The sequence below is a fragment of the Corythoichthys intestinalis genome, chromosome 17 (genome assembly GCF_030265065.1).
Source record: "Corythoichthys intestinalis isolate RoL2023-P3 chromosome 17, ASM3026506v1, whole genome shotgun sequence".
NCBI lineage: Eukaryota > Metazoa > Chordata > Actinopteri > Syngnathiformes > Syngnathidae > Corythoichthys > Corythoichthys intestinalis.
The window spans coordinates 29,365,423-29,391,128 of NC_080411.1; the positions used below are offsets into that span (position 1 = coordinate 29,365,423).

The 25,706-nt window shown below is 38.7% G+C and overlaps 1 protein-coding gene across 1 annotated transcript in view; it reads left to right on the top strand.

The window, feature by feature from the left end:
* The first annotated feature begins 7,866 nt into the window (after positions 1-7,866).
* The window catches only part of ntrk2b (neurotrophic tyrosine kinase, receptor, type 2b), a 55,850-nt gene continuing 38,010 nt past the window's right edge, over positions 7,867-25,706 (top strand). The window contains exons 1-3 of the mRNA XM_057819900.1: positions 7,867-8,525; positions 17,545-17,619; positions 23,323-23,394. Coding sequence (XP_057675883.1) covers positions 8,335-8,525; positions 17,545-17,619; positions 23,323-23,394 — 338 coding nt within the window. The 5' untranslated portion in view covers positions 7,867-8,334. The remainder of the gene's footprint in view (positions 8,526-17,544; positions 17,620-23,322; positions 23,395-25,706) is intronic.

The following is a 25,706-nucleotide window of genomic DNA, read 5'->3' on the forward strand; positions in this document are numbered from 1 at the left end:
ATTACTGGAAGCAAAATTGGATCGCAATCTTTTATACTTTGCATGTCGGCATCACATATTTGAACTTGTGCTTGCTTGTGTGTTCACCATGTGCATGGGTCCAACCTCTGGTCCTGATGTTAAGATTTTCAAAAGGTTTTAGAAGCACTGGGAGTACATTGACCGCACAGATTTCAGGCCGGCTGTGACAACTGATGATAATGATTTGATTGCAGACATCAAAGATGATACCACTGATTTTGTCATGAAACACCTCGACTGTTTTCAACCAAGAGATGATTACAGAGAGCTCCTGGAGCTCGTCATAATTTTTCTTGGCTGTAGTCCTCTTCGTGGTGTTCATTTCAGGATTCCTGGAGCTATACATCACGCACGCTGGATGGTGAAGGCATTGTATGCTCTCAAGATTTATCTATTTCGAGAACAGTTCAAGCTCACTGCTCATGAAAACAAAGGCATTCGTGATGTTTGTGTGTTCATCGTCCGATTGTACGTCCGAGTCTGGTTCACTGCTCCTGATGCTGTCTCTGCTCCTCGTCATGATCTGTGGTTTTTGCAAAGTTTGAAGATGTGTGAGGACATCAACCCAGCACTTTCCAAAGCTGCAGTCAGTAAGTTTTCAGAACACCTTTGGTATTTAAGTGAAGAGTTGGTAGCGTTGGCCCTCTTCGACCCAACCAATGATACAAAGAGAGCCATGGTGGAAGCTATGTTGGAGGAAGGATCTGCTTCTGATAGTTTGCCAAAAGGTCCAAAGCGCATACGAGCTGCCAAGAAGTACATCCAGGAAATGTCCCTTGTGGGGTGTGTGAACCGAAACACCAAGATTTTCTTCACAAATTTGGATATAGCTGCAGAATTTCTCCAGGCTGAACCAGAAACATGGGACTCCCGAGATGACTTACAGGCAGCATCTTCCATCGTGCACAGTCTGAAGGTTGTTAACGATTTAGTTGAAAGGGGAGTGGCACTCATCGAAGAGTACAATCCTTTGTTAACTAATGATGAGGAACAGAAACAATACTTGCTGCAAGTCGTACAGGACCACAGGAAGAGATGCCCCGATGCAAAAAAGGCCACACTGCTCCAGAGTGAAATGAATAAATAATCATCAGTCACTGATAGTGAAGCTTTTGTATGTTGCCATACTTTTTAGTTTATTAATCAGTCAAAATATCTTGACAATAGTTTGGTTCAAATCAATTTGTTTCTTGTTTTGAAGCACTCCTCACAGTTTTGCATTAGCTGTGAACCTGAGGACACCAATGGTATTCTGTAACAGTGACTGTAATCATAAGGCGGTTCCAAATTAGGTCTATGATTCCACAAATATACATGTAACCATGTGTCGTTTGTATTATGTTTTAATTTTTAGATTTGTATCTGGTGTATGCATTGTGAAGTTTCACTACATTCAGTTGATAATAAAGAAATTGAAAGCATTTTTTCCAAAATAACCGATAACGGTAAAATTACTAAAAATACGAACATTTTGGAAATTTCAAAGGCTGTGAGCAACCTCAAAATATTGCATGATTAAATAATACATTTCCAAAAAAAATAATTTTGACCCCATATAAGGACCACCCTGTTCGGGGGGGATGGCTATTCCACAGCCTGGGGGCAGCAACCGCAAAGGATCGGTCTCCCCACTGTTTAAGTTTTGACCTCGGAACATCTAAAAGAAGCTGGCCCGTCAAGCGAAGAGTCCTGCCAGAGTAACGAAAAGTTAAAATTTCCGATAAATAAGATGGAGCCTGGCCATTAATAGAATTAAAAACAAACAGTAAAAGTTTGAAATCAATTCTAAAATGGACTGGAAGCCATTGGAGTGATGATAGCACGGGGGTAATATGCTCACGTCTAGGTGTACCTGTTAAAAATCGAGCAGCAGCATTTTGAACAAGTTGCAGCCGAGAAATCGAGAACTTGGGTAGGCCAACATAAAGTGCATTGCAGTAGTCCAGCCTTGAACTTATAAAAGCGTGAATTGCTTTTTCAAGGTCGTGGCGACTAAGAAAAGGCTTCACTTTGGCTAAGAGACGGAGCTGGAAAAAACTTGCTCTTACAACAGAACTAATCTGTTTTTCAAAGTTAAGCCTGCTATCGAATATCACTCCGAGATTTTTAACGTGTGTCTTAAAAATGTCAGCCGGAGCGCCAGACTTGGGCTCAAGGGCTTTCATCATGGAAGGTGTGCCAAAAGTAATAAATTCAGTTTTGCTCTTAAGGTGTAAAAAGTTTTGTGCAAGCCACTGCTTCACATCAGATATGCTCTCCATCAATTTAGCAAGAGCAGTTTTTTTGTTAGGTCTCAGGGGCAGATAAAGCTGCAGGTCATCAGCATAAAAATGAAAAGCGATATTATGTTTTTTTATAATTGATCCTAAAGGTAGGAGATTAAGCGCCAAAAGAACCGGCCCTAAAATAGAGCCTTGCGGTACCCCGCAAGACAGAGAAGTTTGTGAGGAGGAAAATTCCCCAATCATTACCGAGAATGTTCTATGTTGTTGGTACGATTTAAACCATTTTAAAGCGTTACCGTGGATACCTATCACATGTTCTAAACGAGATACAAGGACTGAATGGTCAACTGTATCGAATGCTGCTGTGAGGTCCAGTAAAACAAGGATAGCCGGGTTTCCATTATCTACAGAAAGGGCAATGTCGTTATGTTCTTTTAACAATGCTGACTCAGTGTTGTGTCTGGACCTGAAAACTGATTGGAACTTGTCAAGGGTGGAATTTGTCTCTAAGAAGGTTTGCAATTGAATAAAAACAACTTTTTCTAAAACTTTGGAAAGGAAAGACAAGTGGGAGACGGGTCTAAAACCAAAATAAATCAACAAATAAGCCGCACCAGACTATAAGCCGCAGGATTCAAAATGAAGGAAAAAAGTAACGGTTTATAGTCCAAAAATTACGGTAGTAACAATGAAGGAACTACAGTACAGTGGTACCTCTACATACGAAGTTAATTCGTTCCAGGATCTTGTTTGTAAATCGAAATGGTCATATGTCGAGCAGGATTTTCCCATAAGAATACATTATAATTCCATTAATTCATTCCACAGCCCGAAAACCTACACTAAATTCTTAATAAATACTGATGTTACTATTGCAAATACTAATTACAAAGAGCAAAACAAATGAATAATGAATAAAAATTGGAATAATAATAATATGATAATAATAAAAAAATACCTGTAATAATGTAACAAACCGGGTTCTAATGTGGCGAGTGTGTTAGAGTGGGTGACTTGACGGAGTGAACCTTTTTACTTTCATTTTGTTTACTTGCTGCGGGGGACACTAGGCGTGTTGTGTTGCACAAGTTGATGGAATAAATTATTAGAAACCTGACGAAGCTGACAATTTCTTTGGCGATGTTACCACAATAATAATTGCCACCTTAACTTATAAAGACTGGCGAACGGAGGAGGACCGCCGAGATAAACAGTCTACGGCTGTATTGTTGAGTCATATCACGGATGCGCACCCCACTCCTATATTTTTCTATCATATCCATCTTCATGTCAATGGCAAGCATCACCTTTTTTCACCACCTGCACTAACATTATTAGAACCCATATTGATTTCTCTCACAAGAAAATATGCCGTGCGTCCGTCTTGTGGGAAAACAAAGAAACTGATGCTGTCATAGATCGTCGTATTTACTGCAAGTCGTCGGAATTAGAAACAAATGGCGAGTCAAATTTTACGTCTGATGTTGAAAAGATCGCGTGTCGAAGCGATCATATGCCGAGGTACCACTGTATTCACTACTCAAACTAGGAACTATTTTCTCCACTAGAGGGCAGGACACTCATGCTGTTTGGACAAATAATGCTTCATTACTGTTTTTTTTTCCTCTAATGATTTTTCTTTAAAGTATTTATTTAGCTTGATGTAGTTATGTAATGGGTTATTTGTACAGTATCATTATGACAACAGTTCATATCGATAACTTTGTGCTGAGAAAAAAAATTGTTTAAAAAACAAAAAATCAAGCAGAAATAAGCAGTTACTCAAAATGTTGCCCATTACTTGAGTATTCTTTTCATTCAAGGGCGTAGGTTTGCATAGGGACGGTAGGGACATAACACTACCAACTTTTCAGGATTCTCAAATTATCCCCACCAGCTTTTAAGTAACCTTATTTGCATTATATAATGACTTCAGTTATATAGATCATTTAGATTTTCTTCCTATATGTTGTAAGGATAGAATAGATCCTACCATTATTGACTTACAGTACTCTCATTATCGTTCAGACTTCCACTGACCCCTTTTCACTTGCTGAATGTGCCAGTGCATTTTTCGATGGAAAAATGTACGTTTGATTGGCTGATGACTTGAACCCCCACCCTCCGCCCCAAACACACACACACACAGCCCGACAGAAATACAACATGCCGCCTGCCCCGCCCCCTTCAAAGACAAGGGATATTAGACGTTTTTTCCCGCCAGCAGCAGCCACTGTAAGTAATGTAAAAAGACGTCAATGTTGTGGAGGTGGGGAACGCTCCACTAATTTTGCTACTGCTACAGTGCTTCAAGTCGATTTTACTCACTGAGATTTCTTGAAAAACAGCCAGCTGAAAATAAGCTTAACAGACTTATTTTAAGCAAAAAAGTTTGTGTATGTAATAGGGGTGTGACGAAATATCGAAATGGTGATATATCGTGATACTTTGTATCCAAAAAGGTTATCGATATGCTCCAGCCAAAAATCGAGATATTTTAAAAACATGTCAATGTCTCAAAAAAAATATTTTTTTTTTAATTGAACCAACAAGTTGCTACCAAAATCTTCCACCATAGTGTCTCAGTTAACTCTAAGGCTGCATTGACGGTGCTCGACGCCCAATCCATTTAGACTGGGAACGTAAGTTAATTCGAAACCAGAGCATTCACAGTCATTCTGTCCAATTTTCAGGGCATTTACAGGTCACTTGCTGTTCATTTTAGGACATTTACCGGTCATTTCCTGTTGAGTTTGAGTCACTGCCTATTCATTTGGGTGATTCCCAGGTCACTTCCTGTTCTTTAACTCAAAGTAAACAGGATGTGACCCATAAAATACCCCAAAATCAACAGGAAGTAACTGAAAATCAACAGGTAAATGACCTTAGATGCCCCAAAATTACCTCATTGCCTGCCACTGACGGCCATAGACGTTCAATCAGTTTGAAGTGGGAGGGGATGTTCATTCGCTGCCACCCTCCCAGTTCAAATGGATTGGACGTCTACTGGTGATAGACTCATTCCAATTCACAGCATAAGCTTGTTTTTCCTGTTCATTAGCTGTTTGTAGAATATCCTAGAATGATTTCCTGACCAGTGTATCGATAATCGTTGTATCGCCATATCGTCAGATCGTTATCGTGCGCTTGGTATTGAAAATCGTATCATATCGTGAGGGACCAAGAGGTTCCAACTCCTAATATTTTAATCTTAAAAGAAAAACTTGTTCGTCAGAAATTTTCTTAATTCAAGAATATTATTCAAAACATTATTTGAAAGATTTTTTTTTTCTTGATTTAGGTGAAAGATGACCAACTTTTAGATGTGTGGACTCAATACGAGCAAATAGTAATATTTACTTAAAATAAGTGGAAGAATCTGACGCATTAATCTGTTAACTAGCTGTTAACTATAATTTACCCTATCAATTAATTGGGTTCGTATTGGTGAGAAATGTAGCCCTGACCTCCATTCACCAAATATGTTATTATGTTATCTTATTAATGTTCCGTCCCCAGCAAAAAGTGTACATGCAGGTAATGCTGTTATATCGTCCGTACCAATATTAAGACCAAACCTACGCCCTTGTTTTCATTGGATGCTTTTTATTTGTATTTGAGTACATTTTTTGGATGACTACTTTTACACTTGAGAAATGTTATTACAGAGTAACGCTATATTCTTTCTTGAGTGAATTTTTGGGCTACTTTACCCACCTCTGCATTTCAGCAACATAAGTTAAAATCTCTGTTTGTTGATTGTGTGTTCATCGAATTGCCATGATTGTTTCTGTGTACAGTGGGGCAAATAAGTATTTAGTCAACCACGAATTGTGCAAGTTCTCCCACTTGAAAATATTAGAAAGGCCTGTAATTGTCAACATGGGTAAACCTCAACCATGAGAGACAGAATGTGGGGAAAAAAAGAGAAAATCACATTGATTTTTAAAGTATTTATTTGCCAATCATGGTGGAAAATAAGTATTTCGTCAATACCAAAAGTTCATCTCAATAATTTGTTATGTACCCTTTGTTGGCAATAACGGAGGCCAAACGTTTTCTGTAACTCTTCACAAGCTTTTCACACACTGTTGCTGGTATTTTGGCCCCATTCCTCCATGCAGATCTCCTCTAGAGCAGTGATGTTTTTAGGGCTGTCGTTGGGCAACACAGACTTTCAACTCCCTCCACAGATTTTCTATGTGGCTGAGATCTGGAGACTGGCTAAGCCACTCCAGGACCTTGAAATGCTTCTTATGAAGCCTCTCCTTTGTTTCTCTGGCTGTGTGTTTGGGATCATTGTCATGCTGAAAGACCCAGCCACGTCTCATCTTCAATGCCCTTGCTTATGGAAGATTTTCACTCAAAATCTCTCGATACATGGCCCCTTTCATTCTTTCCTTTACACAGATCAGTCGTCCTGGTCCCTTTGCTGAAAAACAGCCCCAAAGCATGATGTTTCCACCCCCATGCTTCACAGTGGGTATGGTGTTCTTCGGATGCAGTTAAGTATTCTTTCTCCTCCAAACACGAGAACCTCTGTTTCTACCAAAAAGTTCTATTTTTGTTTCATCTGACCATAACACATTCTCCCAGTCCTCTTCTGGATCATCCAAATGCTCTCTAGCGAACCGCAGACGGGCCTGGAAGTGTACTTTCTTCAGCAGGGGGACACGTCTGGCAGTGCAGGATTTGAGTCCCTGGTGGCGCATTGTGTTACTGATAGTAGCCTTTGTTACTGTGGTCCCAGCTCTCTGTAGGTCATTCACTAGGTTCCCCCGTGTGGTTCTGGGATTTTTGGTCACCGTTCTTGTTATCATTTTGACGCCACGGGGTGAGATCTTGCGTGGAGCCCCAGATCAAGGGAGATTATCAGTGGTCTTGTATGTCTTCCATTTTCTAATAATTGCTCCCACAGTTGATTTCTTTACACCAAGCGTTTTACCTATTGCAGATTCAGTCTTCCCAGCCTGGTGCAGGTCTACAATTTTGTCTCTGGTGTCCTTCGACAGCTCTTTGGTCTTGGCCATAGTGGAGTGTGACTGACTGAGATTGTGGACAGGTGTCTTTTATACTGGTAATGAGTTAAAACCTTGAAAGGTGGAAAAGCGCTATATAACACCAACAGGTGCCATTAATACAGGTAACGAGTGGAGTCTCGTTAGAAGAAGTTAGACCTCTTTGACAGCCAGAAATCTTGCTTGTTTGTAGGTGACCAAATACTTATTTTCCACTCTAATTTGGAAATAAATTCTTTAAAAATCAAACAATGTGATTTCTGTTTTTTTCCACATTCTGTCTCTCATGGTTGGGTTTACCCATGTTGACAATTAGAGGCCTCTCTAATCTTTTCAAGTAGGAGAACTTTCACAAATGGTGGTTGACTAAATACTTATTTGCCCCACTGTATGTAAACTTGGCTTTTATGAACGGCGCTGTAAGTATTTTTTTATTACTTACTTTTGGGCCACCGTGTAACTAAAGAGGGTAGGCGGACGATGCAGGTAGTCATTGTCCTCCCTGCATCACTTTGCGTGTGGGGAGGGGGCGGCAAAAGAGGGAGAGGAGAGGTGAGGGAGGGAGGGAGGAAGGAAGGAAGGAAGGTAGGAGGGAGGGGAGTCCGTTCATCTAGCCTTCCTGCATGCCTATTGATCTCCAAACATCTGGAACACGTCATATTTGTTTTTACAAGGCAACAAAAAAAAAAAAAGAGTGAAGAAGGGGGTGGGGGAGGCATGCAGGCTCCGGAGGAGTGAGACAGCATCATCATCATCCTCATCATCATCATCTGCTGCTGCTGCTGGAGCACTTGACACCTCCACGAACGGCGGCGAGCGTGTCGTGCGCGATCGCGGCTCTGCAGACACGCCAAGGCCGCTCCATGGCACCCTGAATCCCCCCTCCTCCTCCAACAAGACCTCCGCGCGGATTTAAGATTTAATAGAGAAGGATTCAACCCGATTGAGACATTTTACCAAAAAAGGGGGGGGGGGGGGGTTTAAGGGGAGAGGGGAGAATAAAACAAGAGGTGTGCTGTTTAGGATTTTTGGGTTCGATTTTTTTTTCTTTTTTTTCCCGTGCTTGAGAGATGGACTGGCATGGCATCACTCGGCTCGGATTCCTTCTGCTCGCGCTGCGCGGATTGCGGGGGCTGAGCGCCGCCTGCCCCGCCGCCTGCACCTGCACCGTGTCACGGATCTCGTGCGTGGATGGAGCGGCACCGAGCATAGAGGATTTTCCGCTGCTCACACTGGACGACATGGAAAACATCACCGACATGTAAGTGCGTGCGCGCGGCCATGTCAACCTGACGACGGTGATGAGATGTTAGAAGGATGATGGTGGTCATGCAACTACGCACCCCTTCCCCCGACCTCCTAATATCACCACACATATCATTTCATCATAACAGTCAAATCGTGCTGCGTGTGCGTGTGGGCGCGCGTTTTTACGTATCACCCAGCGAGAGCGTAAGGCTCGTGCACGTTTATTTGAATTTGAACAGCATTCCATGAAACGCGCGCGCGCGCACACACACATACAAATGTCCAGGCCTGGATTTAGGTATTCTTCATAAATGGGTGTCAATGTGAGCCCCCCACCAATGTTGACAGATTGCACATACGCAGGGGTGTAGAAGCTATAGATATGGCCAATTCACATGGTCAAACATGATCTGACTGCATGCAAAATATTATTTTGTAAAATTGCTGCAAAACTACACTCCTGAAATGTGAACTAATTATTCCATGGGAACTAAATAAAGTCTTTAGGGCAGACAAAATTTCAAATTGTTAATTTCTGGTAACATGTTGGACTAGTGCTTGGTGTAGCTGCCTCACATTCTGGGGTTCACGGTTCTTAAATTTGTCTGCCCCTTTAGGTTCATTGTACACACTTATGGCGGAAAACACAGACAAGTCTGAAAAAGCAGTTTGTGCTCTTGCACCCCTCTTTAAAATAAACTGCTGCATTTTAAGCCAAAAGAACTGTTGTGCTTGATAGAACAATATGACTATATGCTGCCATAGCAGATTCATGGAGCAATGAGCCCCCGAACAATTTTTTATTTATTCGTTTTACCTTGGAAACCCCGTTTACAGATGTCGCGCAGCCGCTTTTGTTTCAACCTAGCCATAAAAAGAAGGTAAGTAATTGTGTTTATTATTCGTAAACACTGTTGTTAATCTTACTTTAAAAAAGTAATAACAGTTACAAATTCTCCCAAAAAGTAATTGTGTTAGTAACTCAGTTACCTGACTGTAAGAGTAGTTAGTTACTTGGCAAAGTAACTGGTGTTACCTTTCATTTTTTTAAGAAGTCTAAGAAGTCTACTGCTTTAAGATGGCGGCTGTTTACTAACACATCTAGTTCCTATACTGTACATGTTGCTAACGCTGCCATGTCTGTCATTTCGCAGCTAGTTCTATAGATAGATGTGATATCTACCATGTCTACCATATCTACCATATCATGTGGGCGTAGTCTGTAGGCTATCGGCTACAGTCAGGTATCATTGGAGCCACCTAGCATCGCGTTTGCTCGGCGTCACAACTTTTTTGACTCCTCCCCAATCCTGGTCTGCTCTGTCGTCTCGGTGAGTCCGTCTCCCTCGTACTTTTCTCGCGTCATTCAACCAATAACGCAGGAACGCATAGTAACGCACGCCTTTCCATCCTCAGTAACGGTAACGGCGTTGCCAAGATGAGAAAAGTAATTAATTAGATTACTCACTACTGGAAAAAAAATAACGCCGTTAGTAATGCCGTTATTAACAAAACTGTTCGGAATGTCTGTCATTTTTAGCTTAGAATCATTAATTGATGTCTAATATTTAGTTTAAAAAAAACTACTTTAAAAAATTATTCACTCGCATATTTTAAATAAATTATGACACAATGAAAAAAAATGGTGTCTGTAAATAAGTCACGGATATCTACCTCATAACTATCGCTTCAATGTATTTTTTTTTTTTTTTTTTTTTTTTTGCATTTTCCCCAATATTTTAGATAATAATCGATCCAAAGAAAAATTGAAAAAAAAAAAAAAACGATCAAAAGGGTAAATACATGAAAAAGACTATCTTGACTTCTCCTCGATGTCTGCGATTTCTGCATCACGACCCTTGTTATATGACCATGTTTCACAAATAAAATCCCCCAAAAAATCCGGCTGTGGCCATTCACAGCTGTGTCTTCACACTCGGTGATACATGCTACATGGAGTTTTGGGATCGCAAAGAGGTAAGTATGCGATAATATCTCATTGAAATCATGGAGTCTTTAATTATGCTCTCTAATGCTCTCACCTCCATTTAGGGTTTTGCTGTTAAATTTTTTTTTTTTTTTTTTTTTGAAAAATGCCCTCCTGTTCAAAATTTTTCATCCTCCAGAAAATTGAGATTTTAAGCTTTCCAATGACTTATCACACATGCATATAAGACAATTTTGAGCTTGGTCAAATTGGGGGTCTCAGAGCGGAACTTCAAGTCACCTGACTGTTTTCCGCCTAATCCATATGTGTAAATATGAGTGTTTGTAAGTATTGCTTTCTTATGTGTGCCATGTGACTGGCCTGTGACCAATTGGAAGTTATTCACGCTTCTTACCAGCATACAAAAACACACACTGAAGACAAAATTGTCCATAGGTGTGAATATGAGTGTGAGGTCCTTTTTGTCTCTGTGTGCCCCTACGATTGAACGGCCAGCACTCCGGGGTATAACCCGCCTCTCTCAGGATGTATAGACAAGTTTCCGAGGTACTTCCGCTTTACTTCCAAATGTCTGCTCGCAACTTCCGTGTTAGAATTTCTCCATCCAGAACAACAGTGGAGCTGGACTAACATTACACATCAAAATCCCTTAAAAAAGACCATTTGGAAATACCGCATCCATCTGCCATCATCACGACAGGGGAGGACAACATGTTCATGAAGGCAGATGTGGAACCAAGCTCGTTCCACCACGAAGACGGGGTGTTTTTGTAGCCATGTTGCCGCTGTGTTATGCAAGGTATGTTCTTCCTATCCCTGCATTTTCATGTGTCTGGTGCTCAAAAAATACTACAGCTAAAATCTTGCGAATGAAACGACTTGTTGCCTTGTTATTGTTATTACGATGATGATTGTAATTATGATGATCTTTAATATTATTTATTACAAACTACTGCACTCCTGTGGCTGCTAGCCTGTTGCTAATCAGTACGTGTAGATGGCACAATTACAGTTGTGGTCAAAAGTTTACATACACTTGTGAAGAACATAATGTCATGGCTCTCTTGAGTTTCCAGTTATTTCTACAACTCTGATTTTTCTCTGATAGAGTGATTGTAACAGATACTTCTCTGTTACAAAAAACATTCATGAAGTTTGGTTCTTTTATGACTTTATTATGGGTGAACAGAAAAAAGTGATCAAATCTGCTGGGTCAAAAATATACATACAGCAGTGCTAATATTTGGTAACATGTCCCTTGGCCATTTTCACTTCAATTAGGCGCTTTTGGTAGCCATCCACAAGCTTCTGGCAAGCTTCTGGTTGAATCTTTGACCACTCCTCTTGACAGAATTGGTGCAGTTCAGTTAAATTTGATGGCTTTCTGACATGGACTTGTTTCTTCAGCATTGTCCACAAGTTCTCAATGGGGTTTAAGTCAGGACTTTGGGAAGGCCATTCGAAAACCTTAATTCTAGCCTGATTTAGCCATTCCATTACCACTTTTGATGCGTGTTTGGGGTCGTTGTCCTGTTGGAACACCCAACTGCGCCCAAGACCCAATCTTCGGGCTGATGACGTTAGGTTATCTTGAAGAATTTGAAGGTAATCCTCCTTCTTCATTATCCCATTTACTCTCTGTAAAGCACCAGTTCCATTGGCAGCAAAACAGCCCCACAGCATAATACTTCCACCACCGTGCTTGACGGTAGGCATGGTGTACTTGGGGTTAAAGGCCTCACCTTTTCTCCTCCAAACATATTGCTGGGCATTGTGGCCAAACAGCTCGATTTTTGTTTCGCCTGACCACAGAACTTTCCTCCAGAAGGTCTTATCTTTTTTTCCATGTGATCAGCAGCAAACTTCAGTCGAGCCTTAAGGTGCCGCTTTTGGAGCAAGGGCTTCCTTCTTGCACGGCAGCCTCTCAGTCCATGGAGATGCAAAACACGCTTGACTGTGGACACTGACACCTGTGTTCCAGCAGTTTCTAATTCTTGGCAGATCTGCTTTTTGGTGATTCTCGGTTGAATCTTCACCCTCCTGACCAATTTTCTCTCAGCAGCAGGTGATAGCTTGCGTTTTCTTCCTGATCGTGGCAGTGACAAAACAGTGCCATGCACTTTATACTTACAAACAATTGTTTGCACTGTTGCTCTTGGGACCTGCAGCTGCTTTGAAATGGCTCCAAGGGACTTTCCTGACTTGTTCAAGTCAATGATTCGCCAAAATTGCTAATTCGTGTTGCTGTATGCATATTTTTGACCCAGCAGATTTGATCACTTTTTCTGTTAACCCATAATAAAGTCATAAAAGAACCAAACTTCATGAATGTTTTTTGTGACAAAGAAGTATCTGTTCCAATCACTCTATCGGAGAAAAATCAGAGTTGTAGAAATAACTGGAAACTCAAGAGAGCCATGACATTATGTTCTTCACAAGTGTATGTAAACTTTTGACCACAACTGTATGTCAGCGCATAAATGCAAGTGTTACAAGTCTTTTGTTTGTTTGTTTACAGGTGGAAAACGCTGTTAGGCAAGGGAAGACAAGTTGATGTGCCTCACAACAACACTTACTGTACGCTGATGGACATATATCGAGACTACGTGCGTTTTACCCAGGGCGGCTGGGAGACGGTGGGTCGCCTAACAGCGGACCGTCAGCTCGATCCCGAGGTCCAACTACGAGCTTTTTAACTGCAGCAACTTTAAGATACGCTATTGGAGGCCGACAATGGTCTCTGTAATGTCAGGTGAAAGTTTGGCGAGGCTCCGGACCTCTACTGTCTGATATCACATTCTCGTAATTTTGTTTTTCTAATAATTATATAAATTGTGATTAACTGACCTGTTTTGCATATGCACCAATCGTTTTAAATAAAAGAAATAGAATCATGTTGTCCAAATACTTTATCGCGATCGATATTTGCAATAAAAAAGAAGGACATACTATTTTGTTTATATGTACATAGCTTGAAGTATTTCCTTGTATGAACAAAATCTTCTGCATTTGGCAAATGTAATATAATTTGGTAATTTCACCTAATTTTGGTCACTCAAGTGGCAGGCGTATCATTCTACACCTAGCGTAAACACAGGCTGACAGGTTATAATTTTGTCCACGAATGATCAATCAAGTGATAAGAACAATCATACGATCTTCTAGGTATATCCTTAGGTTTAAATCACATCATTAACTTCTTCTACGTCGTGCCGAATCCAATTTTGGAGATTCCGTGGTTTGATTTTGCAGTTTGTCAACACACTGCTTACTTTAACCGAAATTCATGTTGTTCTTTAAGTTCGGAACAGACATTTTCCAAGATGGCGCCACTCATGTTTCGCATGTTTCCAAGGTACTTCCGCTTTACCTCCTCATTTCTGCTCACGGCTTCCGTTTTATGCTTTCTCTAACCAAAACAACAATAGAGCTGGCGTGGAACTACTCATCAAAATACCTCAAAAAAGACAATATGGAAATGCCGCATCCATCTTCCATCATCGCGACATGGAAGGACAATATGAAGAAATGGCTTAGAGTCACCACAACCAAAATAGTTTTGTATTTTATTGATTTATTGGCAGTGAATGGAAATGCAATCAAGGACCTGGAAAGCTCCGAAGCATCCAGTTGAATGTGTCTTAATTAGGGCTGTCAAAATTATCGCGTTAACGGGCGTTAATTTTTTTTTTTTTAATTAATCACGTTAAAATATTTGACGCAATTAACGCAGATTACCCGCTCAGACAGATTTTAATGACGGTACAGTGAAACACCACTTGTTAATTGTGTTTTATGGAGTTTTGCCGCCCTCTGCTGGCGCTTGGGTGCGACTGATTTTATAGGCTTCAGCCACCCATGAGCATTGTGTAAGTAATTATTGACATCAACAATGGTGGGCTACTAGTTTATTTTTTGATTGAAAATTTTACAAATTTCATTAAAGCGAAAACATTAAGAGGGGTTTAAATATAAAATTTCAATAAATTGTACTAAAATTTTTCTTTTAAGAACTACAAGTCTTTCTATCCATGGATCGCTTTAACAGAAGGTTAATAATGTTAATGCCATCTTGTTGATTTGTTATAATAAACAAATACAGTCCTTATCAAGCCTGTCGCAATATGCAATAATTCCATTTATCGTGTGATAAATAAAAATTAAGGCGGTAATTTTTCCGCTGCGATTTATTGCCTCGCCTACACGTGCGTGCGCGCGTGTGGCAGACGTGTTGTCAAAAGTTCGGATTCCTCGTTACCAACTGCACAAAATGCATCTTCGTTCCAGGTCCGGCAAAAACTAGCGCAGGAGCCAATCGTTCCCATTATATCCTATTGCTTTGAGTATACCGGCCGCGTCAGTGCTCCGGTGTGACTGTGGACCATCTATGGCGTGCCGGTGTTGTTGACGTGTGGGCGCTCCCGTCAGGAGTGACATTTCACGCGGGGCGGCTATTTTTCGGCATAACGCCGAATATTTACAACGAAGTCCGCCAAAACATTGTTACCGACTTGGCTGCTACGAACAACCTCGCTTTGACAACGAACAGCTGAATGAAATTAAGAGGGCTGTGCTTCAAACTCGTCCTGTTTATGAAAGTCGATTGTCATATGCTGGTGTCGTGTAGTAATGAGCAGACGTGACTTCAGCTGCACTTGCTAACTTTTTTAATGCGCGCACACACTAGGTATCATGAAATGGCAAACTAGATGTGCTACGTCCCATGCCATTGGCTACGTGAGCCCAGAGTGATTATGGGACACGTAGTCCATATACTACATCGATGAATTTTAAACTGTCATGACTGAATGGAAGTTAAGAAGGCCAAATCAATCCATACCAGTGACTATAGATAATGTTGCAAATATTGTTAATTCAGTACGTGACACAGATGGATTCGGACCACAAATAGGATGTCTTGCTCATGTAGTAAACCTAGCTGCTAAGAGAGCTGGAGCAATCAACAATGTGCCCTGCCTCACTTTACAAACAGTAAAGATTGTTCTCAGAACTTTTATACAAAATTTTTTCAGATCAGTAAGAAGTAAGCACATAAATATTATGCACTAAAATGCATCTTTATATGATGGCAATTTAATTTTTGCTCGTTAGCAAAAAAAACAACAACAACAACAACAACAAAAACCGAAACAAAAAATTGCTATTCTTTTTACAGAACATTAAATGTATTGAATCGGATCGAAAATCGTGTCCCCCGTATCAAAAATCGTACCAAACCATGACTTAACTGTATCGTTGCATCCCTATGGAACACCATTGCAGAAGCTATGACGGGAAAAGTTTTCATTTGCCTAAATGCCTAAGTTATTAAGTGCAATTTAAAAAAAAATTTTTTTTAAACACATTTTATTTATTCTGTGTTTCTATGCGGTATCAATATTGTTGTTTTTTACTTAAGAGGCATGGTCTATTGTTTTTAGTTGTGATTTCTTAAAAAGTATTTTTGAATTTAAGAGTAAATATTTCTCGCGTTTAAATTGGTGTACTGGATCTATTAATATATACTGTATTCTCACTGTGTTATTGTAAATTGGTTAAAAAAAATTGGGGGGGCGCAATAATATCGCATATCGCAATAATTTATGATAATAATTATCGCACACTAAAATTTGTTATCGCGACAGGCCTAGTCCTTATGTACCGTATGTTGAATGTATATATCCATCTTGTCTTGTCTTTCCATTCCAAAAATAATTTACAGAAAAATATGGCATATTTTATAGATGGTTTGAATTGCGATTGTGATTAATTACAATTAATTAATTTTTAAGCTGTAGTTAACTCGATTAAAAATTTTAATCGTTTGACAGCCCTAGTCTTAATACATGAATATGGGAATTTTGTGTTCATGAAGGCAGATGTGGAACCAAGACAGTGCCACCACAAAGCAATAACAGGTACAAATATGTTCGATTTGACTGTGTTCTGTGTTGTGTCACAGCTGACATCACTAGCTTTGCATTAGTTTCAACGATAAAGAAATGGAATACACTCATCTACTACAAGTCATACAAGGGCTTTTAACCCTAAATGCGTAAATTCAAGTGTTACACATTTTTGTTCGTTTGTTTACAGGTGGAAAACGCTGTTAGGCAAGGGAAGACAACTTGATGTGCCTCACGACAACACTTACGTTGATGGACATATATCGAGACTACGTGTATTCTACCTTGAAGATGAAAGGCTCAATTTATGCTTCACCTTTGTTAATATTTTTCTAATAATTTTCTAAATTGTGATTTATTGGCCCATTTTGGAAATGCACCAATTGTTTTAAATAAACCAAGAAATGGAATCATGTTGTCCAAAAGTTTTATTGCGATCAATATCTGCAATAAAAAAAGAACGACATGCTATTTGTTTTTATATGTACATGTGTGATGAGCTCATAATACAGTACCATAGCTACAACCTAACTAGATGAAAATTACCTTATAGTATTTCCTTGTAAAAACAAAATCCGTGTCAGCCCTTCTGCATTCGGCAACTGAAACATTGTTTGTAATTTCGCCTCATTTTGGTTACTCAAGCTGGCGTATCAGTTGACACCCCATGTTAACACAGACTGCGCAGATTGTTAGAATTTGGTCCACGAACGGTCAACAAAGTGATAAGAACAAACATGCAATCTTTTAGATGGATCCTTTAGAGGTAAAGCACACCCTTAGATTATTGTCTGCTGCTGGTTTCGATTTAAGGCGTATGGCGTGGTAGATCCACACTGGTGCTTTGAAAATGGACGCAGTTCAAAGCATTCCACTTCCAAGCATATATATATAGGCACTTCCAGGAGTTCACTCAACCAAGCACAGCACGGAAAGTAGCAAAGTCTAACCTACGTCATGCTTAATAAATTTTTGGAAATTCCGTGGGTTCCTCTGGTTTGATTTGGCAGTTTAAAACTTTGACTACTTCAACCGCAATTCATGGTGTTATGTCTAAACCGGTAGTCCGGAGCAGAAATTGTCAAAGATGGTGCCGCCTAATTTTCACTCAGGAAACTTGTCTATAGACAAAAAAAAGCACACTCTCCTTAATGATTTATCATTATGTTTCTTGACAGATACATCGCCAACCAAAACAGGCTGTTTGAGCTCAATGACAACAGTCTGAGGCATTACATAAACCTCCGAAACCTGTAAGTATCACATGCGTATTTGTAACCTAAGTTATGTCCCCCAAACCCACTTCTCTTCTGTGTTGCATGTAGTCGACCTGATATTCCAAAGGAGAACGTTTGTGCTAAAATAAAATTCGTGGCAATTCAGCATTCCTAATTTGTACTCAGAGTTGAGTCATAGTAAAAGAGGTAGTTGTGAGTTCCACTTCACATCTGTGTTTCATAGATTCGAAATAGAATCCTAACCTATGACGATTGGACAAACCAAAATTTCAAAATGTTTTGCTTGTTCAACTACATAAATTTAGTTTTAGTGTAGCGTTGTTTCTGAGAAATCACATCTGTGTTTCATTAAATTGACCAATCGCGTATGGGAGGCCGTTTCTGAAGTAAATCATACTTTCTTTCACATGTAACATCATACTCTCACATGCACAACTATACCGTTACACCTACACTACTATTCTCTCAAACTTAGTATCATAGTCTCTCACATACAGTACTATACTCTGTCACTCACACTAGTATACTCTCTCACACATGGTAGTATAGTCTCTCACTCACACTACTATACTATCACACATTACTATATTCACACACACACATAACAGTATAGTATTTCATACAAAATTTGTCACGCGTACTAGTACTGTATAGTCTCTCACTCACACTAGTATAGTCTCTCACACACTATACTCTCTCACACATAATAGTATAGTCTTCACACATAGTAATGTAGTTTCTCACGTTCACAAGTATAGTCTCTAACTTACATTAGTATGGTCTAACGCACACTACTATAATCGCTCACATGTTGGAGTTTCGTCTCTCACACACAGTACTGTATTCTCTCACACATAATAGTATAGTCTCATACACTGACAATTATACTGTACACAGTTAGGAAGTAAAATGATTCAAACACCAATTTAAAGATTACAGCCCTAAAAAAAATAAAGATCACTGTTCACAAAGTTTAGGTGGCTTTGGAAAATTTAAATCACCAATGAAAACTCATTATTATAACTGTGCGCATATTAGACTATAGTTGTGTCTGAGAGAAAATAGTAGTGTGTGTGTGAGACTATACTGCTATGCGTGAGAGAGTATGGCAGTGTGTGTGAAAGTATAGTAGTGTGAGTGTGAAAGAGTATAGTAGTGTAGGTCAGAGTGTATAGTAATGTGCGTGAGAGAGTATATTACTATGTGTCAAAGGGTTTAGTAGTATGAGAGAGTGTATAATTTTGTGTAAGACTATACCACTGTGTGTGAGAGAATATAGTCGTGTGTGTGAGAGAATATAGTCGTGTGTGTGAAAGAGAATAACAGTGTATATAAGAGTGTATACTATTTTATATGAGAGACTATACTACTATGTGTGAGAGGGTATAGTAGTGTGTGGAAGAGAAAATTTTAATACGTGTGTGTGAGTATGGTTGTGTAAGTATGATTTACTTCTCAAACAGCCTCCCATAACCGTGGGCAACAGCTATTCCAGCAACTGAACAAAATTCCATAGTTCTTAAAAACTGAAGTAAAGAATCCTCAGTTTATCTTTTAAAATGATTCACATCTGTGCTGAGGGCGGTAGCCCTGCTATTCCAACCAAGAACAATTGTGATACAAACTAAAACTCAAGGAAACATTATTATACTGTGAATAGCCAAAGTCATATTTTCTTGATTTTCAGTTGCAATATCATTTAAAAAAAAAAAAAAAAAGTACCAGGTCATTTTTTCATAGGTTGCCATTTGGATATAACAGCGAGGACACTAACAGAGGGGACATTTTGTGCTAGAGCTAGTCTTCAGCCCAGCTTTGCTAGCATAATAGCTAACAAGACCTTTGATCCTGGATGAGAAATCCATAATTTTTACAAATAAACCTTTCGAAATGATTCACTTAATTTAATTTCTTTAATCGATAGCTCAAACAGAGTGGATACGTTAAAGATCACACACTAACGCAACTTAAAAGTAGCAGTTACATGGCAATTTAACTTTCCTAACCTGTATTCATAATTAAGTTATAGTAAAAGCGCGAGTTGTGAGTTCGACTTCACATTTGTATTACATAAATTCAATCTGGAATTCTAACCTATGACGACTGGACTTCTTATTCAACAAAATGTAGTTTTAGTGTAGCGTCGATTCTGCGAAATCATATCCGTGTTGCATTAAATTGACCAACAAATTTAGTTTAGTTGTGACATTGGGGACGAACAGACAAACCCGGCCACCCACCCCCCCCCCGTTTTTTTTTTTGTAAATTATATATTTTGGTATAAAAATAACATGACTAGGGCTACTTTGTCCCATAGACTTCATAATATATTGACTGGACACTGGACTGATTAATAGGGGGTGCTATCTCCGTCAAAGCTGACCGAGTGGAAACACGGACAAAGAGCTTTTTACGTTGAAAATTCTTGTGAATAAATGCTTAAATCCCTGAATTCTTTATAGATATGGAGCTAAAACAGTCTCGATTCTTGGTTGAAAGCAAAACAACAACAAAAACGGGCAATTAGCATTTATTTAACGTAAATATGTCAAATGTGCTGCTAGCCTTCAGGCCACTGTGGCACCGCCTTATCAACACAGAGAGCTTTTTACGTTGAAAATTATTTTGAATAAATGCATAAATCCCTGAAATCTTTATAGATATGAACGTAAAACAGTATTGGTTAAACGCAAAAAAAAAAAACGGGCAGTTGGTATTTATTTCATGTAAATACTGCGAATTATGACGCCAATGCCGTAGTGGTTAATTGCTTAATTTTAACGCCCATTGATTTTTTCACAACATTTCAAAATGCATGCATGGTACGAAAAATATAATAATTACCTTGAATCCTTGAACAAATCACTCCTGCGACAATCCCTTCTGTTTGTATGCGGTACAGCTTTCATACTTTTTTAACCTAAATCCTGCTTTGGATCGCTGCATGTGTTGAATAACTGCGACCGACTGCGAATAACTGAAGCGGAGTGTGGGACGGCCCCCTACTTGAAAGCGTTGCGCAGTGTCTGTGGAATGTGTACCGTCAGCATATTTATGAAGTCTATGTTTATCCATTAAAATAAAACCGTAACAATTTACTATTTTTTCTACTTAAAGTATATTATATGTTATGGACTGAATTTGAATGAAACACACCGGGGACATAGCAAAAGTCCACACCAACCTTTTACCATTAGGAATTTCAATTAAAAAAAAAAAAAAAAAAGAATTTAGGAGCCTCTACCCTTGAATTTATAATAGACAGCAATTGATAATACACAAAAAATAAGATTAATTAGTATTTGTCCAACTTTAGTGAAAATACAGCTTAATTTATACTGGGGACACAAATGGCATTCTATACACATATATATATATATATAACATTATCCTGCAGTTTTTGACAGCTAACTGGGATCCCATCCCAAGATGATTACCCCCTTTTACAATCTTTAAAAATATTTTAACTGAATCACATCTGTGTTGTATGCTGTGTAATCGCATCTTAGCCATGGAGCACTGAACAATTTATTTATTTTTTTAATAATAATCAACCTCATCAAGCTATAACTTTAAATCAAATTAACTTAAATTATGAGGTGTTTGTTTTGTTTTGTTTTTTTATACGAGCCAATTTTCTTTTTTGATTTATCGAGCCCTATACGATGATTGCAGGAAACCCAATTCAACTCAGTGGCAAATAGCTAGTCTTTTTAGAACATCTAAAACACAATGTACAATCCCATACAAAAAATTACTGATATTACAACAACCTGCTGAGGAGGAGTTGAAGTCTATTTTTTTCTTTGTTGGTTTCTGCATGACTATTATTCAGTACTGCTTCTCGGTAATCAAGCCAGATACACCAGAAGGGAGCAGCCATTGAGCACACTGAATTGGATTGCGGAATTAAATCATAATGCACTAACTGTTTGCATACTTTCTTTACTTTTGATTTAATTATGTTATTACTCCATGCGTTGATAAAGTACAATACTACAGTTGTGGTTAAAAGTTTACATACACTTGTGAAGAACATAATGTCATGGCTCTCTTGAGTTTCCAGTTATTTCTACAACTCTGATTTTTCTCTGATAGAGTGATTGGAACAGATACTTCTTTGTCACATAAAACATTCATGAAATTTGGTTCTTTTATGACTTTATTATGGGTTAACAGAAAAAAAGTGATCAAATCTGCTGGGTCAAAAATATACATACAGCAGCGCTAATATTTGGTAACATGTCCCTTGGCCATTTTCACTTCAATTAGGCGCTTTTGGTAGCCATCCACAAGCTTCTGGCAAGCTTCTGGTTGAATCTTTGACCACTCCTCTGGACAGAATTGGTGCAGTTCAGTTAAATTTGATGGCTTTCTGACATGGACTTGTTTCTTCAGCATTGTCCACAAGTTCTCAGTGGGACTTTGGGAAAGCCATTCGAAAACCTTAATTCTAGCCTGATTTAGCCATTCCATTACCACTTTTGATGTGTGTTTGGGGTCATTGTCCTGTTGGAACACCCAACTGCGCCCAAGACCCAATCTTCAGGCTGATGACATTAGGTTATCTTGAAGAATTTGAAGGTAATCCTCCTTCTTCACTATCCCATTTACTCTCTGTAAAGCACCAGTTCCATTGGCAGCAAAAACAGCCCCACAGCATAATACTACCACCACCGTGCTTGACGGTAGGCATGGTGTACTTGGGGTTAAAGGCCTCACCTTTTCTCCTTCAAACATATTGCTGGGCATTGTGGCCAAACAGCTCGATTTTTGTTTCGTCTGACCACAGAACTTTCCTCCAGAAGGTCTTATCTTTGTCCATGTGATCAGCAGCAAACTTCAGTCGAGCCTTAAGGTGCCGCTTTTGGAGCAAGGGCTTCCTTCTTGCACGGCAGCCTCTCATTCCATGGAGATGCAAAACACGCTTGACTGTGGACACTGACACCTGTGTTCCAGCAGCTTCTAATTCTTGGCAGATCTGCTTTTTGGTGATTCTCGGTTGAATCTTCACCCTCCTGACCAATTTTCTCTCAGCAGCAGGTGATAGCTTGCGTTTTCTTCCTGATCGTGGCAGTGATAAAACCGTGCCATGCACTTTATACTTACAAACAATTGTTTGCACTGTTGCTCTTAGGACCTGCAGCTGCTTTGAAATGGCTCCAAGTGACTTTCCTGACTTGTTCAAGTCAATGATTGTTCAAGTCAATAATCACTCACAAGAAATTACTAATTCGTGTTGCTGTTTGTATATTTTTGACCCAGCAGATTTGATCACTTTTTCTGTTAACCCATAATAAAGTCATAAAAGAACCAAACTTCATGAATGTTTTTTGTGACAAAGAAGTATCTGTTCCAATCACTCTATCGGAGAAAAATCAGAGTTGTAGAAATAACTGGAAACTCAAGAGAGCCATGACATTATGTTCTTCACAAGTGTATGTAAACTTTTGACCACAACTGTATATGTATTTTCCCTTGTATCTATATAGTATGCATTTATAGCCAAAAAAAAATGGGTGGTGGGGGCAGGCTTTAACAGATTATTGGTATTTCTCATTAAGCGAAAAAATAATTTCGACAAGAAGTGCCTCGAGTTAGAATACATGAGCATTCGAGGATGAATTCCACTCATATCTCAAGCATCACTGTATTTTGCAACTGGCAAGATTATTTTGAAATCATACCCTCTCTGACCAAAGCACTTCTTTACTACAGAACAGTGACCAGGACCAGATTAACGTCCATATCTCCGGATGCCTTTTACAACAACACAAGACTACAATTTGTGTAAGAAATCATTCATTCCATTTCAAGGCAACATATTGTGCACTTGTTTTCACAATTTTAAACCATTTATTGGTATTTGAATGACAAGAGTCAAAATACGCTCTCATCAGAACTTTTTGGCATATTCCATTTGTTGAAATGAGACCGTTTTTAGGGGGTGCATTCATGTGAGATTCCCTTGTTTTCATTGTAAATCTACTAGAAAGAAGTGAAATTATCTGCCAGTGATTCAAGTAAATTTTACTCACATTTCTTGATATAAGAAAAAAAGCTAGCTGAAAATAAGCTATATAAATTGGTATATTTAATTTTAAAGCTTTAAAATGTTAGAAATTTTCATGATTCAAGAGTAGATATTTTTCAAAACATTACTTGAAAACAATTTTTTCTTGACTTAGGTGAAGAAGAAAAAAAGATGTGTGTATTAAGAACAAATAGTAATATTTTCTTCAAGTAAGAGGAATAACCTGACGCATTATTCTGTTAACTAGTCTTTAACACTCAAAACAAAATTATTTGACCAGATTTAAGAAAAATAATCTTATTAGGACGTTATAAATTTGCAGTGTACTCGTCCCTCTCTATTTATTGAGCTAATACCAATGCCAATTGTATTATTTCTTCAAGAATTGTTACTTCAACAACTACTTTTACAACTATCTACAATACATTTTACCACACAGTATGTTATCCTATTGTGATTAATCCTATTTCCACTCCTTTTTAACCACAACTACAGTACTTCAATCACCATTACTTCTAGAACGTGCACTGCTATTTCTACTCTGTAGAAAAATACAATGTTATGCTAATTTAAGATTTTAAATAACCATAACTCAAAATTTTCAAATTTGCTTCAGTAACTCTATTATATTATTTTGAATATTTATAAGTAAAATTATCCGGTTTTTGGGGAAATTTTACATTTCTGAGTAAACAGAGCTTGAAAAGATCATTCGTGTTGACTTGAAATGTTAACTAGCGCTAACTGGAAATGTTAAATTGTGTGAAGTTAGCCGAAGCCTCACTCAAAATTCCTTTAAAAAGAGTGCGTAGATGAGAACAGAGTCACCCAGACTCTTTAGGTCACTTGTCTATGCATTGTGCTGTCATTGAGAAGACCAAGGTTTGAATTCCTGCTTGCACCAAATTTATATACAGCATATGTACTGAAAAATATAAGTTTAGTTATTACTATTTTTTTTGTAAGTGTCCTTGCTTAACATAAATTCGGTTTACTTAAAATTTTGAGTTTTCGGCAATAACTTATCCATCAAAACTTTCAAATGCAAGTGAAATAGGATGACCTAAAATTTCAAGTTCTACTAACAAATTTGAGTTGTGCTTACTTAAAAGCTTAAGTTAGCACAACGTTTTGGAAGTTTTCTTTTTTACATTGAGCTACAGTAGCTACTAAATAGTTAAATACAGTGGTACCTCGACATACAATCGCTTCGACACACGATCTTTTCGACATCCGACGTAAAATTTGACTCGCCGTTTGTTTCTTATTCAGACGACATTTTCGAAATACAACTATTTATGACAGCTTGTGTTCCCGCAAGAAGGAGGCACGGCAGATTTTCTTGTGAGACAAATCAACACGGGTTCCAAGATGTTTAGTGCAGGTGGTGGAAAAAAGGTGACGATTACCAGTGAAATGAAGATGGAAATGATAGAAAAATATGAGCATGGTGTGCGTGTCCGTGAACTGGCTCGACTAAATGGCCATAGAATGTCTACGATCCCGACGGTCCTCCTTAGACCTCCGTTCGCCAGTCTTTATAAGTTAAGGTGACAATTATTATTGCGGTAACATCACCAAAAAAAATCGCCAGTTTCGTCAGGTTTTTAATAATTTATTTCAAAACTTGTGCAACACAACACGCTTACTGTCCGCTGCAGTTGACGCCAACAACAGAACATTAAAAGAGAAAGTAAAATCTCTTGTAGTAGTAGTAAAACCGCACCTATCTCACTGTCACGTCAGCCACGCGGTGCATTCAGGCACAGCACGCAAAACACATCCGCCACACTAGAACCCAATTCGTTAGATTATTACAGGAATTATTATTATTATCATACTGTATTACTATTACAATTTTTATTCATAGTTTATTCATTTTGCTATATGTAATTTTCAATCGTACTAGTACAGTATTTATTAATTAATTAATTTGATTTAGTGTAGGTTTTCGGGCTGTGGAACAAATTAATGGAATTATAATGTATTCTTATGGGAAAATCCTGCTGGATATACGACCATTTCGACTTACAAACAAGGTCCTGGAACGAATTAACTTCCGTATCTA